Source organism: Nothoprocta perdicaria, unplaced genomic scaffold (assembly GCF_003342845.1).
Source record: "Nothoprocta perdicaria isolate Ctin4 unplaced genomic scaffold, notPer1 scaffold_34, whole genome shotgun sequence".
NCBI classification, from domain to species: Eukaryota; Metazoa; Chordata; class Aves; order Tinamiformes; family Tinamidae; genus Nothoprocta; species Nothoprocta perdicaria.
In genome coordinates, this window is record NW_020455577.1 from 630,902 (window position 1) to 657,883 (window position 26,982).

The 26,982-nt window shown below is 40.9% G+C and overlaps 1 protein-coding gene across 1 annotated transcript in view; it reads left to right on the forward strand.

The window, feature by feature from the left end:
* The window catches only part of DNM3 (dynamin 3), a 149,620-nt gene that overhangs the window by 82,190 nt on the left and 40,448 nt on the right, over positions 1-26,982 (forward strand). The window contains exons 17-19 of the mRNA XM_026043831.1: positions 11,200-11,309; positions 20,437-20,548; positions 23,981-23,992. Of these exons, the coding sequence (XP_025899616.1) occupies positions 11,200-11,309; positions 20,437-20,548; positions 23,981-23,992 (234 nt within the window). The remainder of the gene's footprint in view (positions 1-11,199; positions 11,310-20,436; positions 20,549-23,980; positions 23,993-26,982) is intronic.

The following is a 26,982-nucleotide window of genomic DNA, read 5'->3' on the forward strand; positions in this document are numbered from 1 at the left end:
GATTTTCCTTTCATAGTTTCCTCCTTTCTTTTCTCATGAAGCCGTGGTTGTCTGTAGGAAAGGATTCAGTCATATTTAATTGCAGTTGTGTTGAATTCTTAGTCTCAAGGATGCTTGGCATCACAGACATAGGGAATAGAGTGTAACGCTGAAGAACTTGATTGGGTGCAGAGGGGAATAGGTAGAAGCTATAATTGATGAATACACAAGAACTGTTTAGGTTAATTTTAAAGCATCAGATCAATCTCTCTTTGGCCCCTTATTCAGGAGTTCCTTATTGAATCCAGAAAATCCCATACCTCTTTCCTGTAGGAATTTAATAAAATTCTAATTATGCTTACAGAGAGCATTCAGATCCCTTATGCAATGATGTCAAAAGACCAACAGCGAAGGCTGCTGGAGCGTTTCAAGGACTCTGCTCAAGAATGGGTTAAAAAATACTGCGCATTTTTTGGTAACGTTAGAAGCTCTCATGGGTGGAGTGCAACAATGGGCGGTTTGATGCCGATGGGTTTGSTAACCCTTTGCTGCACAGGCCAAATATGAACAACTGAGGTAATGGCCAGCCAGAAAGTGGATTCTCAGGAAGCTGTGGTTACCGAAGGCCTGTTTGGAGAGCTCTCCTGCCCAGAAGAGAATTAATGTGCTCTTCTGCAGCAGGAGCAATGCTCTTAACATTTCTTAATTATTAGCTTTTTCTTGTAAATAGTGTAGGAAGAGGACTGCAAGAACAGCTTTAAAGAGTTAGGAAAGCTCCCTAGCAAGTAGTTGCCAAAATATTTTTTTTTTCTACATACTCTACCCAAGTTAGAATAATCAAATTTAATGAAGGATGTTTTTTACATCTGGTTTTGAGTCTGGAAATAAGTTGATACAGGCGGAGAGTCACTGGACAGTTTAATTGCTATCATAAATTTACAGTAAACCTCGTGGAAATAATATTTTCCTTTTTTTTCACTGTGAAGATTGGTGCGTCCATACATAAAGAGAAGACTGCTTCCTCCTTTGCCCAACGTTGTAACCACTGTAAATTTTCAGTTGGATTTTGTAATTGGTAACTAACTACACATTAATCTCATCTGCGTGAAAAATGACAGAAAGCATGAGCAGCTACAGAGCTAAGATGGCCAATAAGCTGCATTTTAATGACAAACTCTAACTAAAAAAATGCCTTTTAATTATGCTTTTCAAAAATAGCCTCTGAAGCTTCTGCATGGGTGCTTGGTGGGAGGGCATTCCAGACTGTGGGAGCAGAACAAGAGCCTGTGGGCATTTTAGGTCAAAATGTGCATAAGGACTGAAGACATTTATAGCTTTTTTTTCTGCTTGCTATTGAAGTTGTTCATCTCAACAGTTTAAAAGCAACTTATTTAACAAGCTAAGCTGAGGATAACCAAYTCTTTATTGGCACAAATTACATGAAGCTTTGAATTGTAAGGTCTTTAGAATTTCCATAATTACCTTTATTGCTTTATACAGGACATAGATTCCTATAGTCTTCTTTCAGATGCAGGAAGTGAGGGAACACCACCCTACTCCAAACGCAAAATACAACTGGCCGCTCCAGGCCTGGCTGAGACCTTTCCCTAACGGGATGAACGAAGGTGTGGTACGTTATTTCCCAAAGTCCTGGTCCTTCATTTCTTGGAGCTGGATGAGATGTTAACCTCTGCTGTGGAAGATGGTGGTGCCTATAAGAACTCTGAGGCTTTGCTGGCCTGGTCAGTGCATGGTGGTGAGCAGATAGATACCCCTCATGTCGGGGTCCTGCAGTGTGATGTAGTTTGTACCAGTGGCTTATTCTGTAGAGCTGGCAGCTGGATAAGCACYGAGTGCTGTTGCCTTTCAGTCACTAGCTAAGGAGGAGTGACACAGTTCCTGGTAAACCAGTTTCCATAGTTGGGCAGCTGGAGCTTGTGTCTCTGTGTCCAAGCGGCTCYGCTCACCTGCAGCCACCAGCCAGAACCTTCCCAGGGCGTCCGGCAGAGGAGCTGGGCTGGAGCAGCTCTAGGGAGAAGGAACTAGACAGTGCAGTTATGAGTACGACTACCCAATCTAGTTTTAATACCCTTTGGACAATTCTCAAAGGTAAACAGGATGTTATTTCAACAAAACAAGTGAATTGAGAATATAATTAAAGCATGCATTGAATTTAAGTAATGTAAACTTAAGAACTGAACATCACAGTACTTGAGTGTTTAGCTCTTAGGCAGATTTCAAATATTTTTAATGAAAATTCTATCTCAGCAGAGCATTTCTTGAGTCTTAGAGAGGAGSAAATTTTCAGAAATATTTTCATTTCTTTTTGTTTTCTTTTTTTCCTGTTCTGTTCTTTTGCAGGGGCCGTGTTCCTCTAAGCTCCTCTCCTTGCTTTGTATCTCTGAGATGAGTGAAGGAGTGYTGATCCCAACTGTTGTGCTTCCTAATCATTCATTACTTTAGGAGCTATTGGAAGATTATCCCTGTAGAGATTTGTTAGGAATCACTTTGTGATCACTCGTGAGATTATACCAGTAAGACTTCAGTGTATGAATTCATGTTTCAGAATCAATCCTTGAGTGAATTTATATATGGAAAATGACAAAATCTTGGGTTTTTTTTTTTTTTTAGAATCCAACAGCTTGTCTTGCTATTCCAGATTCCTTACTGACACTGAGGTTTGTACCAATACTCTCACCACAACACTAGGGTTCTTGTGGCCACGATGCCTCTTTCTGAGCTAAGTATTGAAATACTCAGGGTATATCAGTGTTAGAAAACAGTTGCATTATATTTTTTCCAGTGGCATTTCCTTGTTGGTTGCAGGTCTGTAATAATCTAGCGATGTCTTTCAAAGTACAAGCAATGAGTAATAAGAGTGTTTTGACGTGGTGCTTATAAAAAAAAAAAAAAAAAGAAAAAAAAAAAGAAGGCAGGGGGTGGAGAGGGAAAGGGGGATTTGGTTTCCTGCCCAGAACTTTGTCTGGGAATTCAGTGCTGTATGTCAGCGTTGTGTAGAGTTACCTTATGTGCTTTGGGATGGCCCTTTACAAATGCAGGGGTGTCCTGCAGCAGTAAGCCCTGAGTGTTGCTATCTACAGTATTCCAAGTCAGCATTGAGGAAAACCCGTATTTTTGAGGAAAAGGTGTCTCCTAATAAAAGCTTCTTTCTTTCAGCGAAGCAGAGGTGATACCTCTTGCATATAGAATATATTTACTTGTTATAAAAATGAATTGTTTTTGCAGGCTTGTTTCGCTTTTCACATTTCAGTGCACCACTTTGTTTGCAGTAATGTCTTTGCCTCTTGCATTGACGTTCTTTGCCTAGTGGTCTGAAATTCCTGGGGACTTTGAGATGAATGTTTCATAATTTCTCTGAAGCAGCAGACGTTAGGTGTGTGTAGGAAGTTCTGCTGGAGAAAAATTGTGCTGTCATCTTAGTTGTTGGCTCCATAAAAAGCTGTTTTCCTAAGATCCCTGCAACAATAATATCTTATCCAAACCACAAGTGATAAATTTTTGGAGAAGGCTGGAGATGCTTCTTACAACTATTTTGATTAACAGATTGTTTTCTTAATGAAAAGCTCTTTCTAAAGTAGTGTTTTGGGGGAGTCCAACTGACTGTATGCTAACATAATGATTTGGTGAATGCAGATGTTTATCATTCTAGTCTGAACAACTGTGTTGTTGTTTTGTTGTTTCCTTTCTAAACAAATGGCATCAAATAAAAGAGGATGTTAGGCATAATAAGAAGAATTTTGGTTATGGTAATTCAGACAGGAGAAAAATGGAATTTTTGAAGATACTGTCATTTTATRTAAAGAAAAAAATGCTATGTTATAATGTTACAACAAGAAATGACAATGTTTGGTGCTAGTTTGGATTAGAAGACATACAAATAAAAGCCAAAAATTGGTTAAAAATAACTTTTAATGATTTGTGAAGGTGCAATTTTCAGGTAGTAAAAAGAATATAAGAGCAAGATTTTGAAGCTGGCAGTCACAAGTTCCTGTCCACCACGCAGAAACAAGGGCCATTCCTTACTACAGGCTGCTGATACTGTGAGATAGGCCTTTGTTGCCCTGTTTCTCCGCTCACTGCTCACAGTGATGATGATGATGATGGAGTTCCTGGCTGATGGAAAGTTTGTGGCTTCTTTGCTGGCAGTTAATCTGGCAGCCAGAAGCATCACAGATGTCGCCTCTGGAGGTCAGCTCCCCACTTTCCTCTGGTGCCTCTTGCTTTGTGCACTGGTGCTCCTACTTTGTTCCTGAGTCTTAATTGCATCAGTGCATGACCTTTTTCTTAGCAGAAGGCTGTAGCTGTCACCTCCAGTGTAGTGGAGCTGATCCAAYATTGCTGAAAATTTACTTTGAGTTTATGCTTGCAAAGCTTGATTGGCTGTTGGCTGTATGTTCTACCCTGGTGGCAGCAGACAGCTTGGGATGACCTGTTATCTGGTAAGTGCTGTCTACTCTGGACTGCCTAGCTGGGCATGCAGTTGGGTATTGCTTTGATGCCAGGTCTTTGGCAGTTCTTTGACTTTGCTATTGGCTTATTATCCTGCCACCCTCTATCAGCAAGGGCACAGGGGTGCCCTTGGCATTTACAAAGATGATTTATCAATAACATTCTCCATGTTCCCATCCCTGTCAGGTTCCTTTTTGCTGTTCAGTGTTGGTTGTGATCAAATCTCTCATCCCCACTTGGGGTCCTTCTGAGACAGACACTGCATTGACAGGAGGCCCATGTCTTGTGAGGATTATAAGGGCTAAGATCTTAAATCTAAGACAATTTAAGACCAGTGTGAAGAACAACTTTGGCTCTGAACTTCAGTAGTCAGAGAACTTCATGGAAACTGTTTTTGCTAAATGTTTCCAAGGAGGCTGCAGTCTAAAACCACTCTTTCCAAGGGCAGAGAGTCACAGGTTTCCTTGCCCATCACCACAATTATTTTAGGATATCTTTAGTTTAGTCTAATTCAAAAACATTTTCCAAGTTCATTCTGTGGGAGATTTGATGGTGTATGTCAGCAAGTGTTTGAAGGTCACGTCCTTCTCGATACAAAGGAAGAAAACAGAGCTTGTTGCTTACGCTGCATTCTAGTGTCTGGTTTTGTTTTATTTAATACAGGAACATTCCTAAAGTTAGTTGTTGTACAAAAATTTGTAAATGTTCTTATGATGGAYGATGCAGGTGGTTTCCTCACTCCCTTGTTATAAGTCAACCATTTTTCTTTAGTGGAATTCAGAAGCCAGAGTGTACTTATACCTATTATGTGGAGCAAGGAAGGAGCTATCTTCAGACAGTTGTGTCCCAGAAGTTAATGTTTTCCATGATCCAAGTGTTTTGGTGTGCTTAAAAAAAAAAAAAAATTGACTGAAATGTACCCTTCAAAAATGCTCTTTTTAAAAAAGGGGGAAAAAAAAGAGAAAAAGAAAAAAGAAAGGGAGGGGAGGAAGAGTGTGGGGGAGAAGACTTGAGAGCAGAAGCTCTGTCATACCAGAGTTTCTCTCGGATGTCTGGAAAAAGTCGTATAGTTCTGGGATGCTTTCCAAAATATTTTCAGTGACCATTGCCACAGGCGTGAACTTCTTAATGCATTTTGCAGTAATCTCCACCACAGTGAAATTGATTACTGTCTGAAAGCTTTTAATGATAACAACTAAGTAGAGCAGTATAAATGCCACAAATTAATTGCGTGTGTGTGTGTATTTGGTTGCTTTTCAGGAGTCTGGTAGAGGCAGATACATTGACTCAGGAAAATCCCACTTTAAAAAAAAAAGCATAATTATGCAATTACATATTTTTGCCAATTGGATTTTAATAAGAAGGATTTTTTGCATGCACACACACATACACACACACACAAGGATCTGGAAAAATGGTTTCACTCCAAAGACTTCAGCAGCAACCAAAAGAAAGATTACAGAAGGGAAAGAAAGAAAGAAAGAAAGAAAAACAAGCTGTTATAGTCAGGCTTTGTTACAAAGGATAAAAAAAATCAAAGGATATTTCTCCCTGCCATCCCACCTCCACTAGCAGCCACTAGCAGTCACATCTAGCAGAATTTTTCCAGACTGTTACTGCCTCATCAGTTGGGTGCTTTCCCTCTGTTTTAAATGCCAGCACCACTTCAGTTCAGAGGAATTGCTGGCCATTTTCCCAGACAAGATTTCCCAAATTCAAAATGATCTTTCAAGATCGCAACTAACAGGAGCTAAACAAAGATTTCCTCTTCACCAGGACCTTTCTGGAGCTGATTCCGTTCCTGACACCACATCGCTGCAGCACAGAGCTGTGATACCACCTGTGATAAGAAAGAAATACCTCTTCTGAAAGAGGGGCGCCYTTCCATCTATCTTAAATCATGTTGCAGTTGTCTTATATTCCAGAGACTACTGGAATAATAAAAGCTAACCTTTGTTAGCTTTTATTTCATCAGACATCACAGGGAATAAGAGTGAAATGGCTTGGATTTTTTTTTATTCTGAATGGAGCTGTTCAGGGCTGGCATCAATGCAAAGAGGTGCCTGTCCAACTGCCCTTCGTTCGTGAGGGACACAAGAGATGGTCAGTGGGAAGGCTGGTTATCTGAGTACCACAGCGTGGGGACTGCCATGCAGGGGRCAGAGGAAAGAAAGAAGCTCTTGGAATTTCATGTCCTTGCCTGGCTATCAAAAACTAAAGTCGTTTCAGACTTCAAGACAGGGAACTGCGGGGAGAGGTGCTGAGATGGAAGAAACATGGTYTTTTCATCTGTAACTCATTAAGTATTTTTTTTTTTGCCATGCTTTTCATGAAAGATTCTGTATGCATTGTTTTTCTGCTAAAGCAGCACTGTGTGTTTTATAGGCAGTTTAACATTATTTTTTCTACAGCTGTACTCAGGAGCTTGTTCAGGCCTGAATCTTGCATTGCTAAGTTGTCCAAAAGAAGCTTGCTTGTTTTTTCTATAAAATTTGGGAGTAATGTGAAAGCATTTTATGCTTTATTTTTCAGAGTAAGGCCAAATGGGGGAAGGCAAAGACATGGTGAAGATGTTGTGGGGCTTTCTAAATTGAGAGAGAAAAATAAACTGAAATAGAAACACAGTAAAATTCTCTTGGGTGTATTTAAAGTTAGATTATAGTTAACTCTTGGACATTAATTTAAATGCTATAAAAGTTGCTACGAGATGTTATAATAGCTTGCAATTTTTTTATTTATTTTCTTTTATCAGAGGCCATAGAGTAGACTTGCACACTGGCAATGACAGCAGCTCCCAGATGTAAATAAGTCAAAGGCTTTTCTTTTCAGGGGTAAGCAGGTGAATTTGCAGCACTCCACCAGCATTTCCTTGCTCTTTCTATTTCCATTCTCTTTATTCCTTAATACAGCTCGTTGGCTCAGCAGGTTCACAGGTCACTGCATCTTGTGTCTCTGCCTGTTTGTAACAGCAGGGTAACGAGTCATGGATCCACAAGAGTACAGTACTGCATAAGATCTCCACGTTGGTATTATTTTCTGTCCCTGAAYGTGACAGCTTTGTAAAGCAATTGCATGGCCCTGGTATTGCACCAGTGCAGTTTAGCCCCCTGATTGCAAAGTTCCTAATCAAACTCTGCCATCACCAGCTGCTCCACAAAACCCAGAGCTACCAGTAGCTACAAGGCAGGTAAGCACTAGGCAGGGTTTCTGCTGTGGAAATRTGGGCAGAGCAGTACAGGGTCAGCCTGGAAATCTGGTTCAGAGGCAGGAACACCAACCTCTTTATTTTCTGCTTCCAAGCTTTAACTCAAAGCTGCCCTTCAGTTTTTGTTGTAGCCAAGTAGTTGGCTATCTTGCCAAACCTTTGACAGAGATKTTTCATGGATACCCATATTTGCTATCAGGGCAATAATTATTCTTGAGTTTTGCTTTCAGTACAAACAGTGAATGGGACAAATGCTGCTGGAAAGCAGCCTCTGCCAAGCTTCTAATTTTTCTTTTTYCTCCAAAGAGTCAAAAGTGTGGCCTGTGCATCCAGCTGTGAGCCTGGCTTCTTTGGATTTGTGGTCATCAGAATTAGCATAAACAGTTAGGGTTTTCTTGGTGTCGTGGCCCTTAGATTGAAAACTGGTGTTTTAAAAGACATTACAAAATGTTCAACATACTGGGCTGCTTTCCAGTGATTTAATTGAAAAGGCTATTAGTGCAACGCTCAACCTCAAATCCACCTTTTGGAATCTGAGGATCATATATTTGTATTAACACAAAGTCCTGCCTGAAGTTTTGCCTTCATCCCTCAAGATATAAAACAGAGCAGAACTCGTCCTGGAGGCTGCTGTTGTGCGGTAGACGTCTCGAAGTGTAAACCAAAAATGAGAATCATCTTTGATAATGGGAAAGATGACAAATTTAACAACCTCTTTTCTTTGAAGCGAAGCCTTTAGGATAAATAGGTTACCCTTGTAACCGGGTTAGCTGAAATGAGGCCTGAGGTTTCTCCTTCTGCTGTTCCCAGRGAGCCTACAAAGTTCCAAAAGCAGAGGGAGAAAACCTAGATTTAAATTATTGCAGCCTCTGGCTGAAAATGAGATCAAATTCATAGATCTGAAGTAAGTGCTGAAGTAAGTGTTGGCGAAGACCTTTCTAGGGGAGGGGAGCCATTTTTGCCTTTTTTTTTTTTTTTTCCCCTCCTTTTTCATCCCTTGTGCCATTTGGGGCTTCAGCGGTGTTTATTTTTAGTGCATTTAAACATTGCCGAGGCAAGAGGCAGTTGTAATATGGCATATTTACATCATGCTGTCAGCTCCTGGCAGCAGCTCGTTCGCCTGTCAGAGAGCACAGGAGGGACGCGGCCCGTTGCGGGCGCGAGGGCTGCTGATGCCCAYGAGGCTGAAGCACCATCTCCAGGGGCCTTGGGAAGCCTCGCAGGTTGGTTTGTTTTTCTAACGTGCACTAGGGGTTTTATTTTCATACTGCAGAGCCAGGCCTGGGTTACACAACCTCCTGCTATTTCCCTCCACTCCCCTGCAGCATATTGAGCAGGGGGGAAAGAAAAGAGAGGGGCAAAATGTCTCTGCGAGAGCAGCATGTGCTGCGTTTTCCTCCCTTGTGTCTCGCTTGAGCTCTCTGCCCCGTTACAAAAATAAAGAGCTAAAAATAAAAAGAACAAATGCGGAGGGGGACAAACCGGACCCGCAGCTATGTGCGTGTCACCGCTTGCCGCGCTGTGCCTAGCCCCATTCCTGCCAGGCTCCGTACATTCCCCGAGTCTCGCGCCACTTGGGATGGGGAGAGGGCACGGATACGACGCCGGCTGCAGAGGTTTGGGCCTGCCGTAACCCCGTATTARTTCCAAAGCGGTTTGGGGGTCTGAGCTCTCTGGGGCGACACGCTGTCTCTCGTGCTCTCAAATGGAGGCACCCTCYGATTTCCCTTTCTCGGAAACTCTGCTCTGTCTCAGTGTGCGGGGAGAGGCCGTGTAAATAAATACCAACCACATCTTAGCCTTTGGGAGGCATTTCCTTTTTCCTGGTGGCTACAGAAGAAACGCTTTCTCACAGTTTGGCATGAAACATTCATCAAGCTTTCCTGCTTCCAAAATTTTTGTTTAGACAATCAGATTCTTGGTATAGTTTTTTTTTATTTGTTTTATTTTTGCACTTCTGTGTTTCCTTGGTTTATCAGTGAAGAGTGTCTGTCATCACTTCTTATGTTTTGGGTAATAGAATAAATAAATGATTATAGGCAGATTTTGTAACATTGGAAGGTCATATTTAAAGAATAAAAATTAAGCTTATCTCTTCTTAATAGTGATGAAAAAAAATGAGTAACTTATACCTCTGCCAAAAAGATTTAAGTTATAACTTGTCTTAAATGCTTGAACTRTAAAACAGTGTATTGCCATAGAGTCCAGCTTTCAACTCATAAATATGATTTGCGTTTAATACAAAGATTGGTGCCTGCTATCATGGAATGACATACTACAAAATTTTCTCAAGTGTAAGTCGCATAGTTACGGCAGCAAAACACATTGTTGCCTTTTAAATGCTATAGGTAGTGATTATAATAGCAAAACAGATGTACCAGTTTTGTCAAACGTGTCCTGTTTTGATAGATAGATAGACAACAGAGCCTTTGAAGTAGCCATTTCCTTCTACTGAGACCTCTTGAACAACTGACTAGGAAAGCAAGGCTTCAGTAGAGGTGACACTAATATTTTTATAATATCACTTTTATGTGCATTCTCATTCAGCTGAGTTTTGTTATCTTCTGAAGCTTAGCCAGGCTGAACTGTACCGGCACTCGTAGGACTTGTAACTCAAAGTCTAGCTAGAACTTCTTACAGTTCCTCACAATAGAAGATATTTTAGATATTTCTTCTGGAAATGGTTAGGAAATAAGTACTGAGAAAAAAAAAAAAAGTACTAGTTGGGTTTTGTAATTTTGCTCTGTTTTACCTTACTGCTTATGTATTTCTTAGTGGAGCCACCCCACATAAGTAAGCTCTGTGTTCATAGTTCCTCGACAAGTGCTACTCGTGCTGGATGTCACAGCTGGATGATGGCCCCAGGGAGGACAGTCTCTCTGCTTCATTTTGGCAGAGCAAGGAGTGAGAAGGAATCTTAAACTTTCCAGCCTTGGTGACTTTATTGAACTGATCATTGGATAGAGAAATTTGTGAGAATCTCAAGCTATATTTGGTATCTGCTGCACGAATTCTAGGCCATAAATCTTTTCCCAACATCATCACTGCCACAGTAATGGTACAAGCCTTACAAGTACCTTAACAACCTKTGAGTGTTGTTAAACTCTACTGTGTTGGGACCTCATCAGTAATTTTAGCATGAAGCAGGAAACTAAAATGATGGTATAAGGATGCTGTGCTTCAGAAGATTACCTCTAGGTAGCATAAGCCATGTGAACGGGGCAAAATGGAGAGTTTTGTCCTGCTTATTCATAAATGAGAGAATTTTGGGGAATGTTAACATGTGTTTCAAGTTACATGTAACACATGTTCTATATTAGGGTTTCATCTGAATTGGGGCAATTAATTCTGAAGTGAAAGATCAGACTGGAATTTAGGTTTCATTTCTGCTGCAGATACATGTACACAGGATGAGCAGGCATTTCAGTGTGGCTTATTTCCTTCATGGTAATTAATGTACTGAAGACACTTGCAGCTAAATAGAACATATTGATGTCATGCTTCTTTAAAAGTCTTACAGTGTTGGTCTACTCTGTTTTCTGTAGGAAAAAGAGAAGAAGTATATGCTTCCTTTGGACAATTTGAAAGTGCGGGATGTTGAAAAGAGCTTCATGTCTAGCAAACACATCTTTGCATTATTTAACACGGAACAGAGGTAAGAAAATATGCTGCTTGTAGATAGTTTTACAAAAGTGGACCTGGCCAAGCACTTTAATTTCTGCYGCTTCTATGATGCGGGTGAACAGAGATCTTGATGCCTTCGGTTCATCTCTKTCTGTGCTGTTGCATAAACACGGAACCAAAAGCTAGTGTCCTCCTAGCCACAGGGTGAAGCAGCTCCGTGTTTAGTCATCCAGCTCTTCCGTATGGCTGAATAATCATCTCCCGAGCCTATTTTTGTTTTGTTTGGCATTCTCCTAGGCTTACCAAAACATTCATGACTTCTGTACCTTGTGACCACATTCAACTAGTGTAAATCACAAAAGCTTCCTTAGAATTTTCCACTTTCTCCAGCGGAACATCTCGCTGCCTGTAATCTTGGGAGTCATTCTGTTATTTGTTTGGGTTTAAATACAGCTGAATGAAGAACAAATGAGATTTCTCTGCCTCCTTAACTCATTAGGATCTTTGCTTTCTAGTGTTTTACCTCATACTTTTCCTTTCAGACTCCATCCTTTGATCTAAGCAGTGTGGGTGCTCCCTGAAATTCTATTCCTGATGCACAGCCAATTCAGATACCTGTGCACAAATAAGTCAACCTGGAAACCTTAAGTCATACAAGTGATCTGTACGTGTGTTTTAAGCTAAAGGGAAGAGTTGTGTTTGCAGCTGGCTCAGTGGAATTGCATTGCAGTAGATGAGGTGAATTTTTGTTGTCGTYGTTGTCCCCCCGCTAGGAAATTAGGTAAAATTGAGTGGTGGCWTTCATAGATGTCCCTGTTTTCTTCTTCTCTTCTGCTAAATCCCTCACTCCCGCTCCGCCTCCCGTAACCGAAGCTTGGCAATGCATTCAAATGTTGCTCAAGATGATGAGGGCTGGATGTTGTTCCCTGCAGAGCCAGCTGTTGTTGCTCCTGAACTGGCCAGAAATAGTCATTGCAGAAGCGAGGAATGTCCCTCCCTTCTGCAGCGGAAAAGCAAAGCRCAGGCTTTCTGGACTGTTCGTGGCTTCTGCTCGTCACAGAAGCACGAGGACTAAAAATGAGTCTAACTCTCAACTGCCCCACGAAGGCTTTGCCTGCATCTGCTGACTGCTCAGCTGACCTATGTGTAGACTTCTCCTGCCAGGAGGTGCACTTTGAAAATGTGCCTCGCAAATACTTGCTGGGAMTAAGATTTCAAGCATTTGACCGCTTACATTTCCGAAGCACAATAAAAGWTTTGGAAAAGTTTTCTTAAGTTTTGAAAAAACATACGTATTTATCTTCAGATGCTGAAAATTAATGCAGTTCTGACTGCTTTATTACAGATGCGTGTAAACAGTCTTAACATTGCACACAGAGCAGTCAAGAAAGATAATTTTTTCCTGATGGCTGCGTGTCAGCTTGTACACATTATGCTTCTTCCATGAGAAGCCTTTTAATTTTAGTGCATTGTTTCTCCTTTGTTTGACTAATGGATTTGAATATTTTTTTTTTCATCTTAAATATTAAGCACGGCACTGCTGTGAAAATCCAAGGGAAGCATCCATTTTTCTTGACAAGCCTGGGACTTATTTGGGAGTTATGTAGCTGCATGTTGATCACTGGATCTTTGTGTGGACTGCACAGCAAGGCTTTCCAAGTGAGATATCTAAAATGTTTGCCATATCTGTAATAACCCTGCCCTTTTGGGCTGCCAGTAGGTCCTCCCGCATCTGCAGCCTACTCTAAAAACATCCTTGCATCTCTATGGACGTGCTAAGACATGACGGCCCGGTGATAAGTTGCCAAGATTACTGGGCCTCGGGAGGGGCTGTTCGAGGAGAATCCCCTGACTTGAAATATTTAATCAAAGGCAGAATTTGCCTTTGATTAAATATTTACGGAATTGTAATTCAAGCAGCTATTCCTCTGTTGCCATGAACAGCTGATCTTTTTTTGATATTTCTCAAAATCTCTCTTCTGGCATAAATTGAGCAAATCAGGTTCAGTATCATTTGGCTCTCCCCTACCTCCTAAATTCTTAGGCTGTGGATGTGCCTGGGATATTGGGGCTTGTGTAAAGTAGTGCAGCCCTCAGTGAGCTCTGGAGAACCTGAGACACACAACTGGTGGAGAAARCCTGATATAAAGGCTCTTGTTGGTTTGCTTTATGCTAATATGTTGGTTTCTGATTTCTGAATGGATGGGGAGTTGAAAGATCTTGCTTTCTAAATTCATGAAATAATTTCCTGCTTTTTTGATTTGTTTTTCAAAATAATTTAGTAACTGAGAGACAAATCAGCTTTCTCCTTAGGAGTCTGCCTGCTGAGAGTTCTGGCTCTGGAAACGTTTTTCTGTTTAAGATGTGAATTATTAAAGAACAAAGGGAAAATCATCTACTCTGGCCTCCTGGATAGTGTGGGGCCAATTCTGTATCCCTCTCTTTCCTAATTTATTTTTATTCCCCATAACCTGTTTTTTTTAATTGATTATGCAAACTTTCAAAATGTACATTTAAAAATATTTTAATATGCAAACAAAAATCTTTTTAGGAGAGGAATTTTCATAAGCTTGTTCTTCTCATTCCCAGGCCTTCAGTGTATAGGTATTTGCTGCTGCCATATGTTTCTGATACCGTACGTTTCAATAGTTTCCTGGATTATGCACGGCATTTTTTTTCCATTTATGAAACCTTTCCAGTTGTGAAATATGGTTACCAGRGAACTCCTCATCTCACTGAATAGAAGGAGAAACCAGCTTGAGTTAGGAGGCTTGGGGGTAGAGGCAGAAGGGAACTCACAGTATCTGTCACTTTGATTTACTGCAGGAGTCAACAGTTCTCTGACAGAAATCAAATGTGACTCGGTAATGTGTAGTAAATGGAGACTGTGATGATTGATTTCACAGTGAAGATAAATTCTCATGAAATGAAATATAATTGCATGTCTATGAAAAGCCTGTGTTGTGAAATAATTAAATTCTTTTCCTATTACTTGCTAATTAAAAATCTAAAAAAAAAATAAAGTGAAAAAGAACCCCCCTGCTGTGAAATAAAAGTAGTATTGCCTAAAGAAMAGGGGAGAAGGGCTTGGCTGCCAGCAAACCAAATAATTATTGAAAGTTTTTTTGAGCAGGACCACGTACTTTAAGTTCCACGTATTATAGTTACCATGGAAGATCTTTGGGGATGGGCTTCTCCACTTGACTTAGCAGCACTGGCTGCTAAAGCAGAGCACGGCAGGGCAGCTGCCCTTTGACTCCTGGGTCACTTTGGCAGTGTCCATCTACAYGAGTCTGCTGTGAAGCAGTCGAGGTTGAGCTGCAGGACTGAGCAGTGTGTGTCTACACCGAAGGCTATGGAGAAAGCAGGAGGTTATTTTGTGCTTTCTCTCCTCCCTTTCTGTCTTCTTGGTAAGCTGCTGGTGAGTCTGTTAGTCTGGAAAAGAAATGCAGACAAAATATTGGAAAATAATTAACTTGTAGAAAAAAAGAAATGTCTGCAGGACTGCTGCAGAACATGAATGAAATTGTGTGCTTTCAGCCTGATGGGAAGCGGAAGGAGAGCAAGTATYGTGCTGCCTTTCACGCAAGCAGAGCATGGGTGAACAGCTTGAGTGACGCCTCTTTCCATGATTCCTTGCTGGGTGGTGAGGTGCCAGGAGGCTGCTCCCAGGGCCAGGGCTGATATTCCCGGAGGCCCAGGGCTCAAGGCCTGGAGCCAGCGTCGGAAACTCTCGTGAACACGAGGCAATTTACAGGTTTTCCCTGGTGGGAGAGGAGGCGAAGGGCTGGCAGGGTCGCTGTGTACAGGCAGCCCGCRGTTGGGTTTCTGCAACAACGCTCAGAATGGAGAAAGGATTTTGTCAGCACATGTACACCCACCAGTTCAGACACTGCAGGTGGATCTGCTTTATATAAGCACAAACCCCTTGTGCAGAACCCAAGAACAAACAAAAATTCTGTCCATCCCAGGAAGTTTACTTTTCTTCCAGGGTTTCAATCTAAACACTTTGCCCATTCCCCACCTATTTCCCGTAAAAATTATTTGCTAGTTGGCACTTTTTCTTTTAGGCAAGTGCTGTAATATGGGATAAGGACTGTAGTCTTAAAAATGCCTCCCTTTCAGGATCTGTTCAACAGTCCCAGTTCTCCCAAGTTAACAAGGGCAAGCAGTCATCATATCTCATGATCTTGCCCTATGTTACAGCCTCCACATGCTGCAATTTTGCTTAGTTCTGTGCTGCCATAGRGCAATGGATCTTCTTTCCTAGGAGGCAAAGAAGCAGAACCAGTGTGTGAACCTCAGCTGCAACCTTCCTCCTCATACACTGACCAGTGTAGATCATCTCCTACTCCTTCACTTTGGCAGTAATCTTTGCAGAGCACAGCAATATTCCTGGACTCCGTGGGGTATTTAAACATCTATGAGCTCCAGCTACAAGTTTGGGACAGGAATGCAATTAAACTGGGACTGGGCTGTTTTGAGGAGACTTGAGAATTCGAGAGTTGGGCCCTGTAGACGTTCCAGGGAGGCCTTGAAAGGTGAATGTTGTTCTAGGAGGGGATGGGACTCCAGATGCGTTAGAACTTAAGTAAAATTGCTGAATTCCTTCTTGGGGACAACAACTGGTTAACTGCTATCCATATATAAGGGAAATTGGAGCAGAGCCAAAATAAAGGGAACTAGTGAAAGGAGACCGGGTCAGAGAAGGTGTTGGATGGAAGCCAGGCTAAGGGAGAAAGCCTAAAATGAGATGTATGTTTAGTTACTGTTTTTGAATTGCTAAGAAAGCTAAGCCCCAGGAAGAGCTGGACTGTAAGCTATTCACAGCCCTCTGATAGAAATGGAAGAATAAGGATTAATTAAAAATCCCATTAATTTAATCCAGAAAAATGCTGCTGAGTATTTTTTTTTAAGCAAATAAACTTCTAAGATGCTGGTGAGTACAATTTTTAAGAATAGAAAAATATACCAACCTGAAGAGTAAGTSCTCTTTATACCCCCAGTTCTGTTCCATTAACAAAAAGCTGCTTCTCCTGGGATATTTCACTTTTGTCAGCACTGCAGAGAATGCTTTTAACAATAAGCAAAACACAGGACAGTGGCTTGGTGGTGCAGGTRAAMACTGGCATTACAGAGCAAATGTGGRGCCTCAGAGAAAGAAACAGCAATGCCAAAACCACGCAGTAAATGAAGTTTTGCAGCAAAGGGATGGAACATGGAAAGTGAGGACTGAGTCGTGACTGGTGAACTGCATGTAGCCTGCAGGGTGGCTCAACCTCACCTGCTCCCCGTCACCCAGCAAAGCCACCAGTGCTTCCTCCAGGGCTGGAGCTGGAATTGAGCTCTCTCCATGCAGGAGGATGAGGCTCAGACAGCTGGGAGCAGCTTCTGTGTGTGTGTGTGTGGCCCCCAAGCAGGTTCCAGCGCTGACCTCAGTCCCTCACCACAAAAAGGCTCAAACCTCCCCCCCTTCTTGGAGGAGTCGGSGAGTACTTTTGTGCCAGTTGCTATCACTGCTGCAGCTTTTGGCCTACGTGATGTGAGTTTTGGCTGCAGTTCTGTTTTGGGTTACATATAGAATTTTAGACACTTCATTGTCCAGGTTCAGCTCAATACTAATCAGCATCTCTGCTGTTCATTTTCACCTTAAAACTTGGTGCATTTGTGCATGTGTGAACTAGATCCCTCTACTTCTGAGTGATGTGAGTAAGAGGGTAAAATCCTTAAGTGCTGTTACTCTATAGTATTGTCTCACACATRCTCTTTTTCTGGGAATTCAGGAAAAAGAAATGTTCAGAGACGTTTAATTAATTTTAATTACCATTCACATTGGACTGATGAGAAATGTCACGCCTTGGCAGARAATGTTAGTCATTGCTCTTAACTCATAGCAGATGGTCAGCTTCGTTTCTTTAATATGTATGATTTGCAGAGCTTCAAGCAGCACTTTCATGTAAGAAAAATAGTGTGTATATTCAAACCAGCCATTGTGTAATTGCAGGTGCCTAAAATGGTGCACTTAAGGTTGAATAAGTAGAGTATATACAGTGAGTTGCATTCCAGGTTGATTATTTTCCTTAGTAATCCATATATGTTTGGAGTGTGTGGATTCCATTTTCTCCGTTTTTCATTTTATGTGGCTAGATCTGAAACCCATATTCTATATGACTGCATTTGCAACAATAAAAATATTGAAGAATTGAATCTTTGGCCTTGCTTTTGTGGAAGGGAGCCAACTTGCATTTGGCTCCACAATTTTGAGTTCAATTTAATTGCAATTTCATTCTAATAAATAGAGGATGCAATTTCTATTTATGAAAAGAAAAAAATTAAAGGCAATTTCAGTTGATTAACACGGTGCATACTCTGATACCTTTCAGATTGTGAATACTTTTAATCACTTCAGTGCAGCTACTCAGATTAAATGTGTTTGTGTGTCTTTTGGAAGGTTAAATTGGCTTATGAACATGTAAAATGTTCACTAGTGTTCTTTTTCTCTAATTATTGTCCTGTCTCTTCTTATATTGGCAGGTTTAAGATAAGAACAAATGCAACTTCAATTATCTTAGTCCAGTGTATGGGACTAATGGGACAAGAATCTCAGTAACCTGCACTGAGATTCAGTCTTCAGAGTTGACAGGCTTTTTTCTCTTTCCTCCTTGTGTTCCTTGTATACTTCCAAATACTTTATGTGTGCATCTGGCATTTTCATGTTAGRGTTCTTGTGAAATAGATGGCATTAAAAAAAAATATTGCTGGTACCTTCAGATGGAGAGTGTAAAGGTCATTTCTGCATTAGAAAGTTCACTTTGAGTCCTGAGAGATATGATGAAAAACAATCCATTCTGCTGGAAGCAATGATAGCAATCCAGTGAAGAGAGTAAGAAGTTAAAGCAGATGCTCTCTGAGCTTTCAGGTAATGGGTCACAGTCTAGATGTGTCCTGAACCTGGAAGCAATTCCAGAATGAGAAATGCTGCTTTTAGTCCAACTGTCTGTTTCTGCAGACGGTTATATTGTGTTTGAGCCCTCTGTTGTGCTGGGAAACGGTGGGTTTCTCAGGCCCTGTAGTGAGATGGGCCTTAGTAGCTGGATCCACTCCAGCAGCTTGGTCATGATATGCTCATAGACCTGAAAGAATGAGAATACAAAGATGGGAATCCTGGACTCCTGTCTCATAGCTATTCAAGGCAGTAGGTGAAAATCCCCTTTCATAAACAGGTCAACTTATGCAAGTCACAAAAACGTCAAAACCAAAAATACTGATAATCGTGAAAAAAAGAGTTTTCATATGCTGGTGTCATGTTGTTTTGCTCTTGCAGATAAGAGTTTTTGGAACTTCCCTATCACGATGTTTTACAGCCTTTATTTGTGCTACTGTCACTTTTTTTCTGAGCATATCTCTTACTGTTTCAGCTTCTCTTTCCCTCACTATTACAGCTGCCTCTAACTTGACCAAAAAGTTATCTCTGTAAAAGCTTCTTCTAACAATAAACTAATGCACTTTTYTGCTTGGATTGCATTTTGCTTTTCATTTTTATTGAGTCCTTTGCTTTGCTCAGGAAACACTGACTCGGAGTTTCACCTCTTATGAATTTATCAGAATTTGGGTGTTTTGTCATCAGCTCGAGGATCTGGTGAGGATCTTCAGGCCTCATCTTTTGCCTTAAGGCAGTATTAGTACATCCAGAGTTGGAAAGGGAAAAAGCTCTCTATTTTAAATTTAAATTTGGTGAAGGATCTACAGTACCTGAAGTGACTTGCTCTGTCAGCAGCTTTGCCTGAAGTGTGGGACCTGACACTTTAATGCCGTTTTGTCCCCTTTGGGGGCTGGTTTGCCTGCAAAGGAAACCCGGCCAGGTGGCCCTGACCAGCACCCARCTCTGTCTTAGATGTAGTCACCGAAATCAGTGAGAACCATGTCACTAATATCAAGAAATCTGAGTTTGTCCCTTATTTTTTTTGTCGTTTTGGGTACAATCTGCAAGTTCCTAGTAGTACCTGATTTCTCCGCCTTTAGGGGTGGATCTCTTTTGGGTCGCAGCCTTCTGTAGGTGGCTTGGTTGATAAGGAGAAGCACTTCTGTGAGTGGGAATCGTAGCAAGTTTCAGAAGGGTGTCTGTGAAAGGTCTTAAGTCCCTGAAAGCTGAAAAAAAAAGTCTATGCAGTAGTAATAATGGATTTATTTTCTGGTTTTATAGTTTAGTCAAAAATACTTTTCTTTTGCAAAATATGATGACAGAAGAGGCCTCTTCAGTTGCATAAGGGACTTTTTGTTGCTGTCTTTGGGAGTTAATTCCTGAGGAAAGGAGATAGTTGTGCTGCAGTGGAGGATGGATTTCTGTGCATCTGCTGAGATCTAGCAATCCGTGGTTTCATAACCTTTGTCTGCTAGGCTTGTGGCCTTTCCTAAAAAGACTTTTGGCTGACAACTTTACAGCAATCTGCTCTGTATGTAGATTTTGAATTTGGAAACTAATGGCTAAACCATAAGAGGAAAATCTGTTCTGTTTATTGGAGAAGTTACAAGTACCACCTTCCTTCATATTTTTCCCTCTCTTTTCTTCCACTAAGCGATTCCCTATGCACATTGATTACTTTTTGGCAATTATATTAATTGCCTGCAATAGGTATTATTTAAATGTATCCAAGTTTTTTGCTGCTATGGCAGACATCAGAGGGTTTGAGTTTTTYAAAATCAGGTATTTCTTCCTTTATTTCTTTCCCCCTTTTTACTGAAGACGTCTTTAAGTTAAGAAGGGATGCTCTGGAAGGACCTAGCGGGGGGGAAAAGGGCCCATTAGCATCAGTGGGTCACAAGACGCAATGTTGTTATCATGTGTCTGTCCTCTCCATCCCAATAGTACTTTCTTCCCTAAATGTGCCCCAATTTGGCAAAAAGCTGGAAAATTTGATTTTAAGTAGTTACACAGTCCTTTTAGCTTATTATTATTTCTAGAGTTCTGCTGTAGCATTCTAAGCTATTTTTAAGCTTTCTATGTAATTACTAAAGAAGCACCTGTTCCATAAACTTGGTTGTCCAAAAAGCAATTACCAAATCATTTCTAATCCCCAAGGATTTTTARTTTCAAATGCTGTCTGCATGATACAGAGCAGTAATATTCTAGTTTTACAATGTGATGCTCTTTGTTCTAGGAATGTTTACAAGGATTACCGCTTCCTTGAGCTTGCCTGTGACTCCCAGGAGGAGGTGGATAGCTGGAAGGCATCTCTRCTCCGAGCCGGTGTCTATCCTGATAAATCCTCAGTAAGTTAAGCTGCTTGCTGGGTTTTTCRGTAGCTGCTCTGTGTGAGTCAGAACCACAATCTCCTCATCTGGGAAGACACCCTGTCTGCAGATATTTCAAGAAATTATAGCTTTCTGGTTAAACTCTTCTACAGTTATTTTAAAATATTCACAATGAAATATTTTAAGATTAATCTATGTGTCAAACTTCAATATATATATATATTTTACCCTCTCTAGATTTTTTTCTTTGTATATTTTGGAAGATTTTATTTGGATTTGAATGTATTGTATTATGAATATAATGTATTTGGAAAATGAATATATATTTATATATTTTATATATAGAAAATCTTCCAAAATACTCTCCGTTGGTCCTGAGTAGTAAAATATTGAGCAATTTGAAGTTCCGTGACCTTTATTGTTTCTATTAATGTCTTCTAAGGTAAAGATATGTGCCTGCAAGCTCGGCACATAACTGACAGAGGCATCCAAGCACCTATTTCTATTTTATTGATTCACTGGATGTTTTTGTGTGTGAAACGTACTAAACCTTTCCAGGCTAATCATAATGTAAAGCAAAATGAGTAGGGAACAGAAAAGAGGCCTCAATTATACAGAAAGGAGAGCAAGTCAGGAAATGACATGACGAGCAAACTCTTTCGAACTTTGTCTTTTGATGTTGTTCCTGTTTCTACAAATTTGGGAGGAGGCTCTAGGTCCCGCTCCTAAATCCAAACTTCTTCAAGTGCCAGTGCAGCTGAGGCCATTGCAGCAGGGCCCAGAGCACCAGAACTAAATGGCAGTCCTGAACTCCAGTGGTTAAAGCACTTTCTGATAAATGCTTCACCTTTCTTAAGCAGAAGATCTGCTTAAGGAGAAGATCTGCTACTCTGCTAGATCCCTTTTCTGAGACATGAGAGTGATGCTTTATTTTGATGAAATTTGTCCTTCTTTGTGCCKGTGTTCCTTGGATAGACCAGGCCCCTAAAGTCCGCTGCTCTGGGGTCTGGTCCTGGCTGCCACCTYGTCCTTCTCTCCTACCACTTCCCTTGTACCTGTGATATCCCCACAGCTTCCCATATAATTCTGTTTGCATCTCCTCCTGCTGCTATTTAGGCACACAAACAACTACCAGAAGCAATTTTACAAGAAYTAATTATGAGATGTTATCTATTTAATTACTAGGCTTGAAATATTACATTGTTCCCTTTTCTTGTTTAGATTTTAATGATATTAAATCAGATGTAGCAACAGTTAACATTTTTTCAATCTTTGATTCTATGTCATTTGTCATATTCAGAYATTTTATGCTTTATTTTTAAGCAAGGCAGACTAGTTGGATTTTCAAATTTCACTTCTGTCCTTCTGTCTCTTCCTTACCCCTAAAAATATTTTGCATTTGTTGTTGTTGTTACTTCTGTTTTTTGTTTTTGTTTAAAGTGACTTTTTTAAAGGAATTTTAGAGCTTTTTTCATAGGATGAAAGGAAGGGCATCTTCAAAATTTAGTTCTTGTTGAGCTGGAATTATCTTTACATGGCAAAAGTTTTAGAGACATCAGCTAATCATTTATTCTCCTTGGAAGGACTGAAGACCCTGCTTTTGAACAGGTGACACTGCTAGGGACCAGGTGCAAATCATGTCAGTGTTTCCCCATAGCTTGGCAATCTCAGAGCTTGCAAAGAGGTCCCTTAGTCCCTTTGCAGGGACTTCTTGCTCTTTTGCCTGTACAAATTACAGCTGGTAACTTCAAGTATCTAAGACTGCGGCACCAAAAGTAGAAAAATTGCTGCTTAGAAATGAAAAATAGATGAATAGTGCTGTAAACCTGGCGTACTGCAGTGGCAAAGCTGGCCTGCTTTCTGTAACTGCCAGAGCAGTGCACATAGCCTGGAACCTGAAAGGTAAGCTGTGGGTTTTCATCAACAGTTCTCCTACTCGTGGTCAAGAACACTGATGTAAAATCCAACTCATTTTCCCTTTGTTGAGAAACCTCCATGGTGACAGGAATATTAGGAATTTGTCCTTGTGTTCAAGAGATTTTTTTTTCCTGAACCCTCACTCAGAGCAAAACTCTGCACTAAGAATATTTGTTTTTCTAAGAGTGCTGCTTGAAATTGTGTAATTACAGGCATACTGGGCCCCAACACTTACTGCCACTAACATAGTCATGCTCCCCCTATTTGTCTCCAGGACTAACCTAATTCATAAGCAAAGTCCCAAGTTGCTGATTGTTTCCCCCTAAGCAAAACTCTTAATATGAACTTGAAGGCCAGATCTCATTCCATTCCTCCATTTCCTTGCTTCCTTTTGCCTGCCTTCCTTGGCTGCTCTGCACACACGCACTCCCGTGCATGTATTCACTCTCTTCAGCCACCCCAAGAAGCTGCTCGAGGAGCCCCTSAGCTCTTCTGCAGTTTGCCAAGTCACCTCCTTCCCCCGCAGAATTTGCTGTTGTCAGGCCGTGGGCTCTGACAGCCACCCGGATAGCCATGAATCAGTGTTTTTATTTTTCCAAGCCATATGCAATTCAGCTTGCCCGATATAAATCACACTGCTGTGGCTGATTCACTTTGAAACGCGATATCCATTTAGCAGCTGACAGTACTGCTGGGTTTCGGTCCTGATGCATCCAAACCTCCTTTTTTTTTTTTTTTTTTTTTTTTTTTAAAAAAAAATGACTGCAACTTGGTGACTAACCTTTCCAGACTGTATTTCTCAACTGTAGGCTGGTGTTTATTTTGGCTGACTTCCCACTGCATAATATACACTGCTCATGCCAGCTCATGGCAAAACTCGCAATTAAAAAAAATAATAGCACAGATGTTCATCGTAACTTGTTCTGCACTCTTTACCTTGCGAGCACTGTTCATTCCTTTTCCTCTCACCCTTTCTGCCATCCCCTCCCTTTTTTTATTGCTAAGCTAAATATACAGTATTTGCTTTTTAAAAAGCGTTGGATAGTGAAACTTTCCGTTCGTTAGCGTGTTGCAGGGAGTGGTTGTTGGGAAGGGTAAGCGGGTCTGGTCGGTGGGTTCCTTTACCTACCAGTTCAGCACTACCAATGTGTGAAAATCCCTCTGGCTTTGGTCCCATGCCCAGATCATTTCAGGCCTCATTTTCCCATTCCTTTGTATTAAAGTCCACAGACTTCCCTGGAACCGCTCCTGATTCACACTGGAGGAAGCAAAGGAAGAATGTTTGGGTAGAGAGGAAATTTTGGAAACGGGTGAATTTACAACTTCACTGAACATCCTCGATCCTTTGCGAATTCCCTGTGCTCCCCAGGAAGCTCCCTAACCAAAGGATCCAATGAATGTTCATTGAGGCAGTTTTTCATTTGGTTTGAGTGATTTCCAGAACTGTGCAAGCTAGATTGAATGTTTSTAAGAAAAATGTATCTAATATTTCTCTCTTTCTCCCCTCTTTCCTCCTTGCTGCATCCTGCAAAGGGGAACAGCAGAGTAAGTTCTTTGTCCTTTCACAAAATCCTTTTGTAACCTGCCACAAGGCTTTTGTTGGGGCAATGGGCTTCTCTTGTGGTTCACACAACAGTTGCCTGTATGCCCTTTATGGCAAAATTGTGTTACAAATGTTGGTGCAAAAGTGTTGTGTATAAAATTACTAACAGCCCTTTGTTTTAATTTTGGGGAAGGAGAGGTGTTAAATATTGCTGAGGTTTTTTTTTTCTTTTTTTTTTAATGCAATTTGGTAAGAATGATACCATAAAACAGTATTGGGACCAAAGATTATGAAGGTATAGTAATAAAGACCTTCTGAGGAAAGGTTACTACAGTCTGATGAAACTCATTACAGCTGGATTTTTTGACCATACATCAAAGCTTGTATTAATGGGCAGTTATAAAAACCCAGCACTGAAGTCTTAAATAACAGATTTGCTGGCGTTGTTGGCTAAGCTGAACTAGATCAGTGTACTGGCTTTGAAGGTGCCTTAAAATGGATGGAGGAGGGTGGGGTCAACATTTGACTTGGCTTCTAGACCCTTGATGTGTTCCAGCTGGACAGCAGCAGAAGGGTGTGGGGTGTGGAGAGGGAGAGCTGAACTATGCATGGTAGGTTTCTTGAAACTAAGCAGCACATGAAAAGACAGTTTTGCTGATGTTGATCTGATAAACTAATAATCAGGCAGTTGCCAGGGCTAGTACTTTTTTTTTTTAATGTCACTTCTGTTGAGCTTAAGAGTGGAAATTGCACATCGCACACTTTGGAATATGATGCAGAGAGAGTTTGTCATACAGTGGACAGTGGAAAGAAGTTACACAGCTTTTGGGCCTTTTTCTTTTCTTTTCTTTTCTTTTTTTTTTTTTTCTTTTTTTCTTCCTCCTGTTCTGGTGTATTAACCCTTAGGAAAGATGTATTTGGAATGTCAAGAGATGCTTCCTAGCAAATGTTCAAACCAATCCTGGAAATATTGCTTGTTGTGTTATGTATTGAGTTTGAAGCATTTCTGGTATTTTGGAAAGACTATAAACTGGGTTTAAAATATTAACAAGATTTGAAAGTTTGTCTTTTTTCATTTTTTATTTTCTTTTAAAGCAATTTTTGATTCCTCTGTCTCCATAACAGCTGAGCTGAGAAGCACCAAAAATCCTTGGGTTTGTTGGTCATTCCAGAAAAGAGGATTTTAATATTGGGTAGAGAGGTGTTAAGAAAAGTCGAGCATGGAKGACATGGAAAGAGGGACCTTACCTAGGAGATGATATGAAATGTAAATGTTGCTGTGTTCACTTACAGTATCAAGCTAATGTTTCTAATGTTTCTTTCTCATATGCTGCCTTTAGGCTGTGCAGTGCCAGTGAATGCTGATCTGCCCTGCAGATGAGAGACTAGGGACTGTAGGTGCTCTGCCAAGGGAGCGAGAGTAAATGGGGCACCAAGGAACTCATGGGACGGGCAAGGCCGATCCTGGAGGTCAGGAGGTGCATGAAGAGGTTCTGTGTGTGCTCCAGAGACCTGAACTGTGGGTCACTCCAGGGAGGTCACCTCTAGCAGGGAGAGTTAACTRCCAACATGAGGCAGGGTGCATACTTGAAGCAACTTGTGAGATTTGAGAGGTGGTGAAGCTGTCAGCTCTCCTTTTGCTTCAAGCTGGGAGAAATTCTCACTCTAGATTCTCCTCCTGGGCTGGTCTGTCAACCAGGAAATAATTCCAAGAAATATTGCTGAAAGTTGTCYTGCCCCTTCCCTTGGAACTGATTCATTCTGAGGATCTTTGCATCATCACTGCTGTACCCCGTCCCCTCCCTCCTCTTTGACACAAGCCTTTCAGGCCGGCTTCTGGGGCAGTCTGCAGCTGCTCATGGGGCTCAAACCCCATGGCCAATGTGCTGTAGGGACACTTCCACCTTCTAGGTGCATGAAAAACAAATAGGAAAACCTGAGAGTTGGAGGCAAAGTTGGAGGAGCTGTCAGGAGGACAGAGGAGAAGTAGGCTGATGATCACAGTGACTTTTCAAATCAGTCAAATCCTTCCTTACTGCTTCGGGCATCTAGCAGAGCTGTAATGCTCCTGTAATCACTGCCTCGTATTGCATTCACCCAGCTGACAATGTCATGTACATCTACCCCTTCTCTACCTATGCCTTTAAGTTGACACCTTTAGATTTACAAAAGTAAAAATAAACATTGGAGTAACGAGTTCCTTGAAGAGAAAAGGGCGGGTGAGAAGGTTTATATTTGTCAGTGGATCTACTAATCATTTTTATTTTTACTTTTTACTGTTGCACAATCATTAACGTAAGTGAGATTTCTCACGTGGTTAAAGTTAAATATATCTTCAATAGCTTTGTTGGATAAGATCTGTAAAGGGGTCGCTTAGAATGAGGTAATGGAGACCTACCTCATTGAGCAAGCACATGTTGGCGAGCCACATTATTAATAGTAAAACTGAACTCTGCTCTGCARTCTTGCATTGAGACAGGAGAGCACTGAGAAATGGCTTGTTGCTTCAGTTCAGATGCTGAGGACACGGGAGCCGAGTGTCTAAATAACTTTGTGGATTTGGACCTTGCCCTGTGTGCCTTCATCGCCTTGCTTAAAAAGCCTTCCAGAGCGTGCCATGAAAAAAAAAATCCATTTTAAATTAAAAAAAAAAAAAAAAAGGTTAAGTTAAAAGATCAGGTGGGTGCTGTGTCCTCACAAAATTTTGATTCCAAATCCATATTTAAAAAAAAAAAATCTGCAGAGTTCACCTTTCTTTTGTGGTCACCAGGGCCTGAACTCAACAACCATTTCTGCCTGATTTGAAGTATCAAAGATTTGAATGCTGTGATTAGACATGACAAAATCCAACCTAGAATCCTAGAAAATAAGTCTAATTAAACTACATTGCATGCAGTGATTTTGACCTTCTTTTCTAAGGGCTTTGCATTACACTGCTTACTTACATCTTTACAAAGCATATAGAACTGAAAAATGATAAGTCATGTATTTT